This window comes from Hirundo rustica, chromosome 2, assembly GCF_015227805.2.
Source record: "Hirundo rustica isolate bHirRus1 chromosome 2, bHirRus1.pri.v3, whole genome shotgun sequence".
Taxonomy (NCBI): Eukaryota; Metazoa; Chordata; class Aves; order Passeriformes; family Hirundinidae; genus Hirundo; species Hirundo rustica.
The window spans coordinates 118,743,095-118,759,683 of record NC_053451.1 but is presented as its reverse complement, the minus strand read 5'-3'; the positions used below and the strand labels follow the sequence as shown (position 1 = coordinate 118,759,683).

The 16,589-nt window shown below is 59.4% G+C and overlaps 1 protein-coding gene across 1 annotated transcript; it reads right to left on the bottom strand.

Moving 5' to 3' along the window:
- Window positions 1-4,331: 4,331 nt before the first annotated feature.
- Window positions 4,332-6,726, bottom strand: LOC120748864 (olfactory receptor 52B2-like). Its single transcript, XM_040055748.1, has 2 exons — window positions 5,813-6,726; window positions 4,332-4,356 (listed from the first exon to the last, which is right to left on the bottom strand). The coding sequence occupies exons 1-2, from the start codon at window positions 6,724-6,726 to the stop codon at window positions 4,332-4,334; spliced, it is 939 nt and encodes a 312-aa protein (XP_039911682.1).
- Window positions 6,727-16,589: the final 9,863 nt, after the last annotated feature.

The following is a 16,589-nucleotide window of genomic DNA, read 5'->3' as shown; positions in this document are numbered from 1 at the left end:
CTCCGGGCTCGGGGGCTCGGGGGCTGCCCTCCCTCCCTGCCAGGACCCCGCTGGCTGCAGGGCAGGGTGGAGATCCAGGGTTCAGAGCTGTGCAGCCAGGTGTCCCCTCGGGGGTGGAGGATGGCCGTGGGACCCTGCCTGGCCAGGGGCTGACGTGTCCCCGCGCAGCACATCACAACGCTCCGCACTGGCAGGAGCTGTGGACTCACAGAATCACAGAACTGCACAAGGTTTGGACTGCTAGAAAATTAGATTTAAGGTCTTAGTGCATAGTAATGCGTGTGAGTCAAGATGGAGGATTTGGAGTGTTGTCTGAGTCCTTCTTGTCCTTCTTCTTCGTGGGTTTGGGTGGTTTTCTGTAACTGGGTGAAAAACGTTCCCCTTGCAGGCCTTGGGTGGTCATTATTGTGTCAAAAGTATAAATAATAGAGGTGTCACCTCGTTATGGGGTAATTATCACTTAAATAACCTTGGAAAGAGCTAGAAGCTCTCCATTTTGCCTTGTTTCCCTAGCTTGCTAGTTGGAGCTCACGGCTGGTGAGCCTGTAAATACTGTAAAAAGATGAGATATAATGAACATCCCAAGTCCAAACCCCAGCTTGGCATTTCCCCAGTATTATTCATCCTGACCTTGGCAGAGAAGAAAAGAAGCCAAAACCTTTACGGGGGGAATCTTAACGTCTCTTTCACCCCTGCCATGGCAGGGACACCTTCCACTGTCCCAGCTTGCTCAGAGCCCCAGCGTCCAGCCCAGCCGTGGGCACTGGCAGGGATCCAGGGGAGTCCGTGGCCACTTTGGGCAGCCTGTGCCCGGTTAAGGTGGAAGGAAAAGGCCCAGAGAGCAGCTGGGTGACACCCAGGGCTGGCTCGGGGCAGCTGGTTCATGGCCAGCATTACCAGACACCGTAACTCCTGAGACACGTCTCAACTGGGAAGAGTAAATCCTGGCAGTTTGCTCATCGGGGTGCCCCGATGTCCTGGTTCCTCCATCCTGGTGAGGAACTGGCATTTCTGCTGCTGGAGCCTTTGGGACAAGAGCATCTTCTGCCTGCAGCTGCTGGGAGCTAGAGCACGGCACACAATCAGCCGCTGAAGCTGGGAAAGCTTCTCAGCCCACCAAGTCCAACCACTCACCAGCAGCGCCAAGGCCACCACTGACCCACGTCCCCAGGTGTCACATCCACACAGCTGTGAAATCCCTGCAGGGATAGGCACTGCAAAGCTCCCTGGGCAGCTGTGCCAGGGCTCAACCACCCTTCTGGGAAAGAGTTATCCCAAAACCCACCCTGAGCTCCCCTGGCCCAGGCTGAGGCCGTTCCCTCTGCTCCTGTCCCTGTTCCCTGGGAGCACAGCCCGACCCCCCCGGCTGTCCCCTCCTGTCAGGGGCTTGTGCAGAGCCACGAGGTTCCCCCTGAGCCTCCTTTTCTCCAGGCTCAGCCCCTTCCCAGCTCCCTCAGCCCCTCCTGGGGCTCCAGCCCCTTCCCAGCTCCCTTCCCTGCCCTGGACACGCTCCAGTAGATTCACTGTGGATATGCAGAGACAAAAGCCTGGAAAGGCTGAAACAACAGTGCCACGTCCCAGCCTTGTTCTGTGCCCCCCTCCTGTGCCAGGCAAGGGACAGAGCCAGCCTGTGCTTGTATCTGGCCCAGGGGTTGTGCTCAGCCCTGAGCCCGTGCCAGGGGCACACCAGCAGCTCATTTCCCTGGGTATTCCCTACAAGGGCACCAATCAACTGCTCTGACCTGCAGGCTTGTTACCCTGGTTTTTCTGAGTTTTTTATAGCCTTTTGATTTTCATAAATGGAGTCAGATCTTTTTAGTTACTGTACAATATTAAGAGCAGTTTCTACCTTTTTCCCACAGATGTAACATAAACAAATCCTTTGTTTTTCATTCTCTGTCCTTTGCTTGCATATTTCTAACCTGAAAACAATTGTAACTGACAGTTGGTTTAGCTATTTGGCTGAGGGGTGAAAAACCCCAGAAGCCAATCTTCTGCTAGACCCACAAATGTATAAAAAGTAAGAAATAAAACAAAGAAGCTCTCTCTCCACCTGGTCTCAGCTTTTGAGCCGGATCGGAGGAACCTCTGCTCTGCAAAACCGCTTGTCTGCGTGTGGCTGCTTTGTGTGTCTCGGTGACACAGGCTGCCCCTGGAGGAACCTCAGTGAGCCCTCAGCACCCCGTCACTCATCATCCTGCACAATTCACCTCCTGAGCCCGGGTCACAAAGAGGTTCCCGGGGCTGTGCAGGGCTGGCAGGGCTGTGTCCCTCTGCCCCTGCTCCTGCCCAGACTGCAAGTGCTTCAGGACCGAAAACTGTTTTAACTTTGGGGGAACCACAGTGGAGAGGAAACTGGGAGCTCTGAGTTAGAGATCAGCAAGCATTCCTGATAAGAACCTCTTAGGTGGTTTTGTCCTCATTTCTGATTTTATGGGACCACTAGAGTTGGACCTCCTAGAAACTTGCAGAGACCCTCAGCAGGCTGTGCAGTGAGGGCAGGGGAACTGCAGTCAGCAGTTCCTGACTGCCACGACCCTTCAGGGAGCTGCTGGGGACCTTTGGGACCAGCAGGAATCTCTAATCCATGAGATCAAACCAGCCACCCAAAACTTCCCCTGAAGGCTGAGTTACCATCTCATTTCAGGCAAGGAGGTGGTGTATTTATTATCTGCCTGCCTGTGAAGCAGGATTTTTAATAGATTAACATTTCACAGAATCACAGAACCATCCTGGCTCGCCCCCTGCCATGGGCAGGGACACCTTCCACTGGAGCAGGTTGCTCCAAGCTCCATCCAACCTGACCTGGAACACTCCCAGGGATGGGGCACCCCTGAGCTCCCCGTGGGCTCCTCATCCACCCCAGGTGAGCTCCATGTCCCCAGCTGCTCACTGACACTGAGGGGGACCCTCTCCTCTCCTCTCCTCTCCTCTCCTCTCCTCTCCTCTCCTCTCCTCTCCTCTCCTCTCCTCTCCTCTCCTCTCCTCTCCTCTCCTCTCCTCTCCTCTCCTCTCCTCTCCTCTCCTCTCCTCTCCCTCTCCTCTCCTCTCCTCTCCTCTCCTCTCCTCTCCTCTCCTCTCCTCTCCTCTCCTCGGTCAGGGGTGAGAGGAGAGGCAGAGCCGAGCTCAGGGAGTTTGCTGCTCTGGAGCGCGGTGCCCAGCGCGCAGCGGGCGAAGGACAGCTCACAGAGCCCCGCTGTGTGAGAGCAGCAATGGAGCTGAGTGCCAGTGGGGCACCTGAACCCGGCACAGCGGGAGCTCTGTCCCTGCTGGGAGCACAGCAACCTCACCCCGGGCAGCGGGCACCTCTCAGACACGCCGAGAGCCGCGCTCGGCGCCAACCCGAGGCTCCGTCTCCGCTCCAGGGGCAGGCTCAGCTCCTCCTCCGCGTGCAGAAACGCTCACTGAGGGCACAGGAGCGTTCCTCGGTGACTTCCGCTTATTCCCCAAAGATTTTCGGGGTTCCGTTTACTTCTTGCACGTGCCACGTGGGAGAAACGCCAGCTGAAATTATAGAATAATGGAATGGTGGAATGGTTGGGGTGGGGAGGGACCTTAAAGTTCATCTCATTCTAACTCTGTGCCACAGGCAGGGAACCTTCCTCCTTCCCTTTCTTCCTACGGGGCAAAGATCCGCGTAATCCAAACACATTTGCAAAAACCATGAACTGAGCTAAAAAAACCAATGGGTATCTCCAGGTTTGAAAAAAAAAAAATGAAGCGAAGGAGCTGTGGTTTCACACCCCGTGTGAGTTATTAAGCTGACATTTTAACCACCTTGAAATATAAATCTCCCTGCTTGGCTGGCTAATGCCCCATTAGGCACGGGCCCCCGGCCAGGAATGGCCCAGCTGGTGATTCATTGACTTGGGGACATTTCCCTGGGCAGTTTGCTCCTGACCTGGCCACCACATCTCCCCAGGAGCAGAGCAGCCAGCCCAAAACCGCCTCCTCCGTCGCGTAACGCCGTCCTGGGAAACCCCAAGGAACCGACAGACCCATGGCGTCACGGAATCACACCCCAGTTTGGGCTGGAAGGGACCTTAAAGCTCATCTCATTCCATGTTCCACAGTCCCAGGCTGCTCCAAGCCCCGTATATTGACAAATCCAGGTGGCCGCTCAATTGCTCTTGGAGCTGCCCACAGCAGCATGTCTCCTGATGCATTTTCCTTCTCACGGCTCCATCTCCTATCAAAAATCACATGGCTGCTCTGTGCAAACACTCCTTTTTTTTTTTTTTCTTTTTGCTAAGAAAGCCAATGCAAACACGAACATTCTGAGGACATTAAAAAAAACCCAGCGACACGAGCAGCTTTTGTACCCGGCTCCGTTATCTCCGCTGGTAGACAAACAGCCTTTAGTGAACAGACTTTCATTTCCCCTGTGCCCATCACACGGTGCCACCTTTGATCAAATCAGAGGAAAATAAAACAAAGAAAAGAAGAAATGTGTTGCAAAAGTGAAAAACTTTTGGGGGGGTTTTGATCTGAAACCACGAATCTGTCTCTTCCCCTTTTCTCCTGGAGTGGTGGCAGCATTACTGGTTTGGCTGGGGCAGAGTTTGCCGTGTTGATCTCAGCTCCTGCGTCACTCAGGTCTGAACACATCTGGTGTGTCCACGGCTCCTGCCCTCCCTCAGGAACATCGGGTTGGATCAGCCCCAACCAGAATGGCTGCACAACATTTCGTGGAGTCCAGATCCTGCCAGAGCCGCTCCCGGCGGCTCCGGGGTCACGGCGCCCTGCAGTGAGAGGGTCACCGCCCCCTCTGAGGTGCGGGTGTGCAGCAGGGGGTTCCCCACCACGGGCAGCTCTGGGAGAGCTTTGCAGCCCAGCCAGGCTGTGGGGCTGGCAACTGCTGGCTGCCCTCGGCGTCAGGGCAAGGGACATTCTGCAGAAATGGCTCAGGAGTAACCTCAGGAGTAACCCCAGGAGCACACCGGGCCCTTGGTGGAGCCTCGCAGGTGACACGGGGTCAGACCCTTCCCCTGCTGGCATTGCCCTGGGAGCTGGGCTGTGGAGCCTCCAGAACAGGCTCCCTGATCACCACCACCAAAACCCTCTGCTCGCTGCCTGCTGAGGCAGGGTTGTGCCGGCCAGAACAGAGAGCATCCCTGTGCTGGGTGCAGGAGACCGCTGTCCCTTTACACACCCCGCTAAAGGCTTGAATTGCCTTTGGGAGTCACGGTTTAAGGGAAACCTTTCCCTCAAACACGGCACAATAAAACCTTTCCCAAGCTCTCAGGGCACTTCAGCAGAGAAACACCTTCAGCAGCAGCAAGTGCCAGGGTCCCTCAGCAGTGAGGACAGGAGGAGGCAGCCCCTGAGTGCCATGGTGGGCAGCGTGCTGCCCATGCAGCCAGGGTCGGCGTGCCATGCTTCAGGCTGGCAACCAACAAGGTGTTCACGCTCTGGACACTGTTAGACAGGTGAAGGAACAGGCAGAAATGGAGCTGTAGACCAGCAAACATCGAGCTGCAGCAGGGGACAGTGAGTCAGAGGGTGTAAGTGCCTTGATGCCCCTCAGCTGAACCTCCCCAGGCTCTGCCAATGAAGGACATTCAGGGGAAGCAGCTCCAGGAGGAACCAGCAGCAGTGAGGATGCTGACGACCCGAGCCCACGATTCCAGAAATCACACCACCTTCGGCTCCCCTGGAACCCCTTGGGCAAAGCGGTCTCCCGCAGGACAAGAAGCGCTGCGGCCTTTGGTGCTGCTTTCCAGACCCCGTCCCGCGTCCCCCTCCCGCTGCTCAGCACCTGCCCCCCCAGCCGGGGCAGGGACACTCCCCCGCGGGGCAGAGCAGGCGGCACACGCGCTCCCGGATCTGCCTGGTCCTCACCCCGTAGACAATGGGGTTGAGCATGGGGGGCACCACGACGTAGAGGTTGGCCAGGAGGATGTGGACGTGGCTCGGGATCTGGTGGCCGAAGCGGTGCGTGAGAAAGGAGAAGAAGGCGGGCACGTAGAACATGAGGATCACGCAGAGGTGGGAGCCGCAGGTGCTGAGGGTTTTGAGGCGAGCCTCCGGGGACGGGAGGCGAAACACCGCCCTGAGGATCAGCGCGTAGGAGACGGCGATGAGCACGACGTCCAGGCCCGAGGAGAGCAGCGCCGTGGTGAGCCCGTACCAGACGTTGGCGCGGATGTCGGCGCAGGCCAGGCGCGCGATGCCCATGTGCTCGCAGTAGGTGTGGGGCATCACGTTGTGCCCGCAGTAGGGCAGCCGCTTCAGCAGGAAGATGGGCGGGAACATGATGCAGAAGCCGCGGGCCACGGCGCTGGCGGCGATTTTGCCGATCACCGAGGGCGTCAGGACGGCCGCGTAGCGCAGCGGGTCGCACACGGCCACGTAGCGGTCGAAGGCCATGGCCAGCAGCACGGAGGACTCCACGATGAAGCTGAAGTGGGTGAAGAACATCTGCGTGACGCAGGCGTCGAAGGAAATCTCCCTGGCACCGAACCAGAAGATGGCCAGCATTTTGGGCACGGTGGTGGTGGACAGCATGAGGTCGGAGAGAGCCAGCATGGCGAGGAACAGGTACATGGGCTCGTGGAGGCTGCGGTCTGTGGCGATGACGAAGAGAAGCACCAGGTTGCTGAGCACCGCGGTGAGGTACATCAGGCAGAAGGGGACGGAGATCCAGATGTGGGACTCCTCCATGCCCGGGATGCCTGTCAGGACGAAGGTGATGGGGTCGAAGCTGCTCTCGTTGAGCTCGTACATGGCGTCCCCGTGCTCAGGGCCAAGCTGGCCCAGCTCTGTGCCAGAAACAGAAGGGATAAACGACACCTGTGAGTTACAGGGCACCCTAAGGGGCTCCCTCGCTGTGTTTTGTACAAAGGGCCCCGTTTGTTCTGTCAGTCCCACAAAGCGTGTCTGTAAGGAAAACAGCTCTGTTCTGCCATTGCCACTGCTGAACAGGCCAGGCCTTTCTCCAGCTCTGCTTTATCCACTGCCATGAAAACCTGGTAAAAGTCATAGAAACAGTCGTAAAAGTCACCCTCAGCCTTGTCACAGTCAGTGGCTCCACCTGCGAGCACGCACAGAGCTGCGTCTGTGGTGGGACTCCAGGTGCCTCCAGGGAGGTGAAATGACACAATTTCTCACCCTGCTCAGACCAGTGACCAAAGCTCCTTGTAAAATCCCCAATACAGGAATAAATCCTTCCCCATTCTCAATGTTGGGCAGGGTCTGGGATGTGACTGACATCCAGCTGCACCTCTGAGGGCTGTATCCACCCATCAAACTCCTCACTTGGAACCCCTCTCCAGCCTGAACAACCCCAGCTCCCCCAGCCTGGCTCTAGAGCAGAGGGAGCCCTTTCTTCTCCTGCCTTTCACTTCATTCCTTTTTCACTCCTTCTTTAAGGGGGGAAAAGATATGGTGGACTGCTCAGAGTGATCCTTGGAGAAAGAAATTCTGGCCCAAAGCAGAGATACCCCGGAGGGACACCCTAAATGTAGAGTTCTGCGCTGATGCTCGGCCCTGGCACTGTTCCAGCCTCCGAGCTCGTTTTTTCCCAGTACCTGAAGTGCTGGGGCAGCCTGAGAACCGTCCGGGGCTGGAAACACTGTCCCATGACTGAGCAGCCTGAGGGGATCTTTGAAGATTTTAAGCTTCGCCATGAGAAGGGCTTTGAGGAGAAGGAGCACCACAGGACTGCTGGGTTTATGTGCCTCCCCCATCTTACCCCCAGCTCCCATTCCCTGTGTAAACTCTATCACACATCAGAAGAACTCCAGGCCAGGGTTGGGATAGAGGAAAACCAGTTGGATTCGGTCCAAAGACAAAGCTTCCCTGCTTGCAGCCTGATTTACTTCCGCTGCAAACAGCAGGTACCCAAGCCAGAGGTGTTTGTATTCCTAAGTGCTTCCATTAAGGACTCTCGGCCTCCCTGAACCAAAAGTCCACTGAAAACACGGCTCAGTACAGAGAAGACCTTCAGCCCATCACAAATATTTGTCCAGTCACCTCTTCCTCTTGCAAACCCACGTCACCCAGGTGAATCAAGGCAGTGTGGGTCTAGAGCGGGGGATTAAATCTGCCCGGGAGCATTCCCAGGCTCCAACACCAGCCGGTGTCACTGTGTGGGTACAAAGCAGGTCAGCAAAGCTTTCCACCTCCGCTTCCCAGGAATATGGAAATCGATTCCTCTCACACACCGCTTTGCTCCCTTCAGTCTTTTCAGAGAGAAGGCTGCCCCGAACCCCAGCGCTCGCCGTGCAGACTCACCGAGGAGGCGCAGCCGAGCTCGGGGAGCCCAAAGCCCCTGCGCTGCCAGGGCTGCTGAGAGCGGTCCTTCCCTCTCCCACACCTCAGGAGAAGCATCCGGCCCCGGGCCTGGGGAGGTTTAAACTGCCGCTGCATTAACCATTAACAGCAGTTAACGCTCCCGGGTGAGGCATTTCCTGCTTTTCCAGCATTTGCATTGTAAGTGATTTTCCTCTCCCCTTGCCGGGCATGGGCCGGGCTGCTGAGGACCTGAGCGGGAGATGGGCACAGCCCGAGGGGATCCAGAGCACCGCGGATGTCTGAGAGCTTTACCCACGGCAGGTGAAAACCGCCTCGTTCCACTGCTGAAACCTCCCTGAAGAGTCCCCTCAGGCTGCCGCATCCCCTCTGGCACCCAGCCCCAGGCCATGGGCAGTGATCTGCCGCCCTGCTGAGAGCGACAGAACATCGCTGATGACACCAACAATCCACAAAATCGTGATTCGGAAGGAATTGTTCCCTGGCAGGGTGTTGAGGCCCTGGCACAGGGTGCCCAGAGCAGCTGTGGCTGCCCCTGGATCCCTGGCAGTGCCCAAGGCCAGGTTGGACACTGGGGCTGGGAGCAGCCTGGGGCAGTGGGAGGTGTCCCTGCCAGGGCAGGGGTGGCACTGGGGGGGATTTAAGGTCCCTTCCAACCAAAACCACGCTGGGATTCCATCATTCTGGGATGTTGTGACCTCTAAGATTATCAAGTGCAAAAAGTATTGTCAGAAAAGTCAATACTGAGCAGAGTCCTGCCCCAGCCAGTGACACTGATCTCAGTCCCATCCCTCCTTTACCCTGGACACATCTCCCTCCTCCCCCAAAGACAGCTCCTGGGGTAACAAGGAAGCAGGAGTGGGAGGTTCTGGTCTTGCAGAAGGATCCTGGATCCAGGAAAGGCAACAGCTCTCTGACAGGGCACCTTCACTCCTGTGGAAACGCTCAATGGGAGCCACGCAATTACAAATATTGCTGTTGTCCCTCCTCTGATGCCTCATGCATCTCAAAATGCGGCGTTTGGACTGGATTCCCCTTCCTTTGGCTGCAGGAAGGGCTTTGGATGATGCAGCGAGCTCTCTGGGGCTGGAGCTGGGCTCCCTGCGGTTCCTCCTGCGGCAGAGCCAGAGCCGTGCCCGTCCCTGCTGCCAGCACTCCGTGTCCTGGCAGGGCAGGAGCTGCACGGGAGATCTGTCACTTGAGGTTGGACTCAGTGACCTGGGAGGTTTTCTCCACGCTGAGTGGTTCCGTCATTCTGTGGAGCAGAGGATGTGCTGCTGCTGCAGTGCCTCTAACACAGCGCTTGCACCAGGAGCTCCAGGCGCCCTTCCTGCCACAGACTCTTCCCACCCGGGGCTGGTTTCCAGCTGCCTCCCTGCCCCCCGTGCTGTAACACCCCAGAGTGGGCCCCGAGACACCCCGCACGGCCCTGCCCCACCATGAGCGCCATCCCACCCCACGGCAGCACCGGGCAGGCTTCGGGGGAAGAGCCTTCGAGGGGTGCGGCAGGAACCTGGCCCCAGCAGGGCAGGGCTGGGCTGGGCAGCGCCCAGCAGCGAGGACGGAGCCCAGAGGGTGTCGCTGGGAGCAGCGGGGGATGTCCCTGCCGGAGCTGGGGCACGCAGGGGACTCTCTAGGGTCGGCAGGGGAGCAGGAGCACCGAGAGCTCCTTGGGAAGCTCCAGCCCGTGCAGCAGAGATGAGACACGGACAGCACCACCCGTATGCGAGTGAAGAAACGCTGAGACTTTGGGAGCGTGACTCTAGAGGTCCCTGTGAGGCAAGAAATGGTCCTGCAGCCAGGCAGATGCACAGGGCTCTGCTAAATCCCCGGGATCCTGGTGGCCTCGACCAGGTGACAGCCAGGTGCCACACCCTGAGGCACTGCCAGGCAGGGCTGGCGAGGCTGGGGGGTCTGGCTGGGTGCTGAGGAGGAGGAGGAACAAGGAGGAAGGGTCCTGCCGCCTGGCACAGTGGGACACGAGCCCCATGTTCCTCCAGGAGCTGAGGGGTGTCCATGGCGTGTCCTGGGGCAGCTGACACTGAGTGTGACACTGAGCCCCAGGGTCCCCTCAGGGTAAGGGGCTGGAGCAGGATCTGGCCCCAGAAAAGCTGCAGGACAAGGAGCCAAAGGGCCCAAGGCCGGGCTGGCGGGGGCTCGGAGCACCCTGTCCCCCATGGCAGGGGGCCGGAACAAGATGAGCTTTACGCCGGAGCCTCCTGCGATTCACCCACTCACCGTGCGCATCCCAGCGCGCAGCCCCGGGGCCGGGGGACAGCAGCGACACGGAACGGACAGCGAGCGCGGCGGGGCACGGCGGGGCACGGCGGGGCACGGCGGGGCACGGCGGGGCACGGCGGGGCACGGTGGGGCACGGTGGGGCACGGTGGGGCACAGTGGGGCACAGCAGAGCACGGCGGGGCACGGCAGAGCACGGTAGGGCACAGTGGGGCACAGTGGGGCACGGCAGAGCACGGTGGGGCACGGCGGGGCACGGCGGGGCACGGCAGAGCACGGTGGGGCACGGTGGGGCACGGCGGGGCACGGCAGAGCACGGTGGGGCACGGTGGGGCACGGTAGGGCACGGCGGGGCACGGTGGGGCACGGTGGGGCACAGTGGGGCACAACAGAGCACGGCGGGGCACGGCGGGGCACGGTGGGGCACGGCGGGGCACGGTGGGGCACAGTGGGGCACGGTGGGGCACAGCAGAGCACGGCGGGGCACGGTGGGGCACAGTGGGGCACGGTAGGGCATGGTGGGGCACAGTGGGGCACAGTGGGGCACGGCGGGGCACGGTGTGTCCCAGCACCCGCAGCTGCCCCGCTGCTCCTCGGAGGGCATTCTCATGGCACTCACACACCCTCCCTGCCAGCGGGCAAAGAGAGAGCGGGACCTCCTTCCACAGTGCCCCCAGCACAGACAGCCGGGATGGGATAATGGGATAATGGATGGGATGGGATGGGATGGGGTGGGATGGGATGGGACGGGACGGGACGGGACGGGACGGGACGGGACGGGATGGGATGGGATGGGATGGGATGGGATGGGATGGGATGGACTACACTGGTCAGGCCCCTGTGAGGGGTCAGCCACGCCAGGCAGACCCTGAGCTGCTGCTCTGGGCTGGGCACACCGCAGGGTTTGGGGTTTCTCTTCCCCCACATGGGGAACCAAGAATAAAGATGGGCAGCGGCACTGGATGAGTGTGACACCAGTGTGTGACACCTGTGTGACACCATTGTGTGACACCAGTGTGTGACACCGGTGTGACAGCAGTGTGTGACACCAGCATAACACCAGTGTGACACCAGCATGTGAGGCAGTGTGACACCAGTGTGACACCAGCGTGACACCAGTGTGACACCAGTCCATGGGGCAGTGTGACACCTGTGTGACACCAGTGTGTGACACCTGTGTGACACCAGCATGACACCAGTGTGACACCAGTCCATGGGGCAGTGTAACACCGGTGTGACACCAGTGTGTGACACCTGTGTGACAGCAGTGTGTGACACCAGTGTGACACCAGTCCATGGGGTAGCATGACACCAGTGTGACACCAGTCCATGGGGCAGCATGACACCAGTGTGACACCAGTGTGACACCATTGTGTGACACCAGTGTGACACCCGTCCATGATCAGTGTGACAGCAGCTCTCAGTGGAAGCAGAAGGTTCTCCTGCCCTGGCACTACTGGGGGTGGTGGCTCTGTGTGTGTGTGCTGGTGGCTCTGCAGGGAAGGGGTGAGTGAAGACCCCCGAAATGAGTGCACCGTGGCCACAGGGGCTGCAGGGGAGCCCAGTGCCTGCCCAGAGCCCAGGGCTGGTGCTGAGGGGCCGGGGGAAGGTGCTGGAAGGTGCAGGGCAGGGGGTGAGTGATGGTGCTCCAGAGGGGTTCCCAGCAGCTCCCAGGGCCACACCAGGCTCTGGGCACGGCCCCCTGGAGCTGAGCCCCCCACTACCAAAGCCCCCCTCGCTGAGGTCTGGTTCACGCCAGCTCCTCACAGAACCCCGGGTCTTGCTGACAGTGGGATTTGGGAACCCCAGCAGCCCTGCTGCACACCCAGTCCCCTCCTGCACCCCTTCCCCAAGCTCTGGAAGTGCTGCAGGGAGGAGCTGAGACCCCTCAGAGATGAGGGCCTGGCTGAGCAGGGCCCGAACGCCAGAGGGTTCCCACAGGAATGGTGTCAGGGCAGCAGAAAGGGCAGCAACAGCCCCCTAGGAGCCTCCTTTGGGGCTCAGCCACAGTCTCAAAGTGCCAGATTTTGTCCTCCCCTTTACCCTCAAACCGAGCACCAAACCTTCCCTGAGAGTTGAGAGACCAGCAGGGCTCCGCTCCACACCAACCCCACTGGGTAATTTGTGTTTTTTCTGCTTGTCTCACAGATTTCGGGGCGCCTCACACCAGACACGGGCTCAGAGGGTCGTGGGCCACAGGGGGCAAGACTGGGCTCCCCCTCGGGTCCTCTCCAGACACGCAGTGTGGGTTTGTGCTTGTCCCCTCACCTGCAAAACCTCAGGACGGATTCCACCTTGAGGAGTTTCCTGCCCGGATGAGGAGCATGGGGAGCGCAGGGGTGCGGGACAGGGCGTCACAGCCCATAACAGCCCCGTGCTGAGCCCCACACGTGCCCGGGTCAGAGAGCACGGATGCTGGAAGGGGCACCACGGGCGTTCCAGAGCTGCTGCTCGTGCTCCTGGAGCATCTCCCTGCAGGGAGTGTCACCTGCACACAGCGACACGGCGCAGCCGGAGCGGCTCTCCCTCCTCCTCTGCACCGAGGCCAGCCCGGGTGTGCCCCGGAGACCCCTGCAGATCATGGGATCGTGGAACTGATCTGCAGAAACATTCCCAATACCCAGCATAAACCTCCCTGGGCGCGCCCTGCCTCGATTTCCCCGGCCGTGCGGGGCTGCCCGAATCCTGCGCCTGGGAGAGCCTGGGGTGCAGATGTGACGCTCCCGGCTCCAGTTCAACACCCTCCCGCTTCACATCATTCCAGGAGCAGAGTGGCCGCAGCCCCGGGGGATTCCCGGCACAAAAGCAGCAGGAAGCTGAGGGCAGCTGGGACAAAGGGTTGGCTGAGGCTGAAACTCCCCTGGGACTCCACAAACCTGCAGGAATTTCCCCTGTCGCCGCCTTGGTGATTTCTGTGGTGGCTCTTGGGGGACCCCTGGCATTGGTGGGGGTGACGGAGATGGGCTGTGGCTGGTAAAATGATGAGCTTGCAGAAAAACTACATAATTACATAACTAAGTAATTAAATAACGAATAATAATTAAATAATTAATTTCCAGAATAACTAAATAATTAAATAATCGGCTAATTAAATCACGAACTTACTGAGTAACCAAATAAATAACTAAAGAAGTCGGTAACTAAACAGCTAAATAAATGAATAGATAGATAATTAAATGCCTCGTGCAGAAGCAGCAGGCAATTAATTATCTAGCTAATGAATTGTTTCAATCAACTGCCCTCTCTGCCCTGAGGCACCGGGCAGCAGTGCGAGGGCTGCAGGAACACAGGACCCCCAAAACAGAGGTGCAGGGTGGGCAGAGATTCCCCTGAGCCACGGGAGCTGCTGCCCCAGCACCCGGACCGCCCCAGGATCCCAGGACCACTGAGGGTGGAGAAGACCTCCAAGGTCACGGGCTCCAACCTTTGATCCCCCCCCGTGAGAGAACTGCTCCCCCAGCACTGCCGGGGCCACCACGGACCGTGTCCCCAGGGTCACACGCAGGGGTGTGCGGTGACCCCGGGGCCAGCGGGGCGTGGAGGGCTCCAAGGGCATCCGCAGCAAGGTGAGGAATTCCGTGGGAAAGTCCCTGCCCGGGGAAAGGCAGACTCAGCACGGGCTGCACCCACCGCAGCAGAGATTGTCACCAAAATGGCAAAGAACTGCACGGAGTGACATAGAATTACACATAATTACACATGATTACATGTAATTACCCTCCTGACTCATGCTGCAGCGACAGCTGTCCCGGTCTGCCTGGCACGGGGATGGGCAGCAGCTTCCCGGAGCTCGGGAAAACAGCAATTCCACCAAGGAGCGTGCGCCGGCTCCGGGCTGCGCAGCCTGCGAGCCGGGGCTCCTGCTGGCACGGGGACTCCCAGCTGGCAGGTGGGACAGGGGACGTCAAACCTGTGCTCGGGTTCCTGGGCAGCGCTGGCACACCCCGAGAAGCCCCACGGAACGGGCTGGGTTTGCCTGTGCCACTCTGCTCAGGGAATTCTGTAAGCACGTCCCATGCTGGATGAGAGCAGCTCCTCCCCTGCCCTGCTCCTCGGAGGGACACAGCACCCCTGGCAGCATCCCTGGTGGTCGTGGTGCCCACGCTGGTGACACCACAGCTGCCCCTTCCAGCAGCCTGTCTCTTCCAAAGCCATGGATCTCTCCAGGACCTTTGGCAGCAGCTCCTCCTCACGGGTTTTTATCCGGTGTCTCCAGTGCCACCCCTGCTCTGTCCCTGTCCCTGTCCCCGAGGGTCCCAGGGCCCTCTCTGCCCCGCTCAGGAGCCAAAGGCTCGTTTCTCTCCAGGCTGTGTGAGAACATCCATCGCCCCGTGTCTGGTCCCACATGGGCACCATGGCAGCGTTGGACCCGGCACTCCTGGAGCTGAAACATCCCCACAGGGCTGGAGACGGAGCAAGACCGACAGCCTGGTGAATTCTGGGGAAATTACGGAGAAAAAAGGGAGTGAGGGAGACTCCAGCTGTCCGTGGGGCCATGGCGTGGTGCGGGACAGGGCTGGGCAGCCACAGCCCAGGCTGGGGGACGGGGATTTCCAAGAGGGAAGCAGCTCCAGGAGAGAGCCCAGCACATCGGCACTGTCACAGTCTGGGAATTCAGTGCCTGGAGCTGGGCTTGGGAGCGGGTCTCCACGGGAAAACCCGGCTCCTCTGTGCACACACGGGCTGGGGAGGGGTCGGGGTGCTGCCCTCGGGGCCCATCCAGTGGGAACAGCTGGAGCCAGGGTGCTCCATCCCATGGCCCAACAATGAGTGGGGAGCTCAGAGGGACCTCAGCAGGCCCTTCCCCATCCTGAGGGGCTGAGTCCCTGTCAGATGGAGCAGGACATTGTGGGATGATGGAAAAAACCACTGAGGATCTGACCCTGCTGCGCTGTGTCGAGCAATTCCTGAGGGATGATGGATGTTGTGCCAGGAGATGATGGATATTGTCCCCAAAAGATGACAAATATTGTCCCCTGTCTGCCTCGGGAAGCATTCAGCAATTCCCATTGTGGCACCTGCAGTGTCCTAACCACAGAATCACAGAATGATTTGGCTTGGGAGGGGCATCTGCCCACTGGGATTTCATGGATTTCCCTCTCCTGGAAGCACCTGTGGCAATTTTTTTTCTCTCCCCCCAGTTTGGCTGTGGTGGCTCCCCTCTGCCTCCTTTGGCCACCACCTTCCATCTCCACATCCTGGTGCATCTCTGTCCTGCCATCCAGGATTGCTTCTTCTGGGACTCAGAATCCAACTCCCCACGGTGGCTGCTGTGTTGGCTCTTCCCCCAGCAGCTCTGGGGAAAAACAGCTGTTAAGAGACATCAGATATTAGGGAAACGTAGGTATTAGAAATTAATTCTTTACTGAAAGGGGGCTCAGGCCTTGGCAGGGGCTGCCCAGGGAGCTCTGCAGTGCCCATCCCTGCAGGTGGCACCTGGAGGTGGCACTCAGTGCTCTGGGCTGGGGACAAGGTGGGCACGGGGCACAGCTGGCACTGCCTGGGCTGGGAGGGATTTGCCAGCCTCGGGGATTTTGGGATTCCTGGTGGCCAAACCCGGGCTGTGTTTCCAGTTCTGAGCCCCTGAGCTGCTGCTCCCTTGAGCCACCGAGCCCCAGCCCCGCTCCTGCCGGTGCCTCCGGCCGCTGCTGGGGCTATCGCTGAACTCCCCGTGCTGAGCGAACTCACCGGCCAGCGCTCCTTTCATTCTTCCTTGAGGAATTCAATTTGCAGACCCAATTTAATCGGCGGCTCTGCGTGGCTGTGGCTCCTTTGTTGGGTTCCTGGAAGAGCTTTCCCTGTGCTCTCCTGAAGGCCACCGCGGCCACCTCAGCCCCGCCCGCGCCCCGCTGAGCCGGGCTCTGCTCTGCCTTTGACTTCGGGGCTCGGGGCCGGCTTTGGCTCCTAAACCTGAGCTCACCCCTCCTGCCGCCGCTGGAGTCTCCCCCGCTGCAGTGTGAAGCTCCACCTCACCTCCCGAACTCCTGCAGCCCGCCCGGAGCTGCCCATCAGGACTCAAACACTTCAATATTCTGCAAAGGTCAAAGTCTAATAATTCATGTCTTGAAGGAAATTTGGGCTTGAACGGGCTTGGAGCA

Coding starts and splice junctions, on each gene's coding strand:
- LOC120748864 (XM_040055748.1), bottom strand. CDS start 6,726: ATGTACGAGCTCAACGAGAGCAGCTTCGACCCCATCACCTTCGTCCTG. Junction 4,357..5,812: donor AGGCAGATCCGGGAGCGCGT/GTGCCGCCTGCT, acceptor TGTTCACTAAAG/GCTGTTTGTCTACCAGCGGA.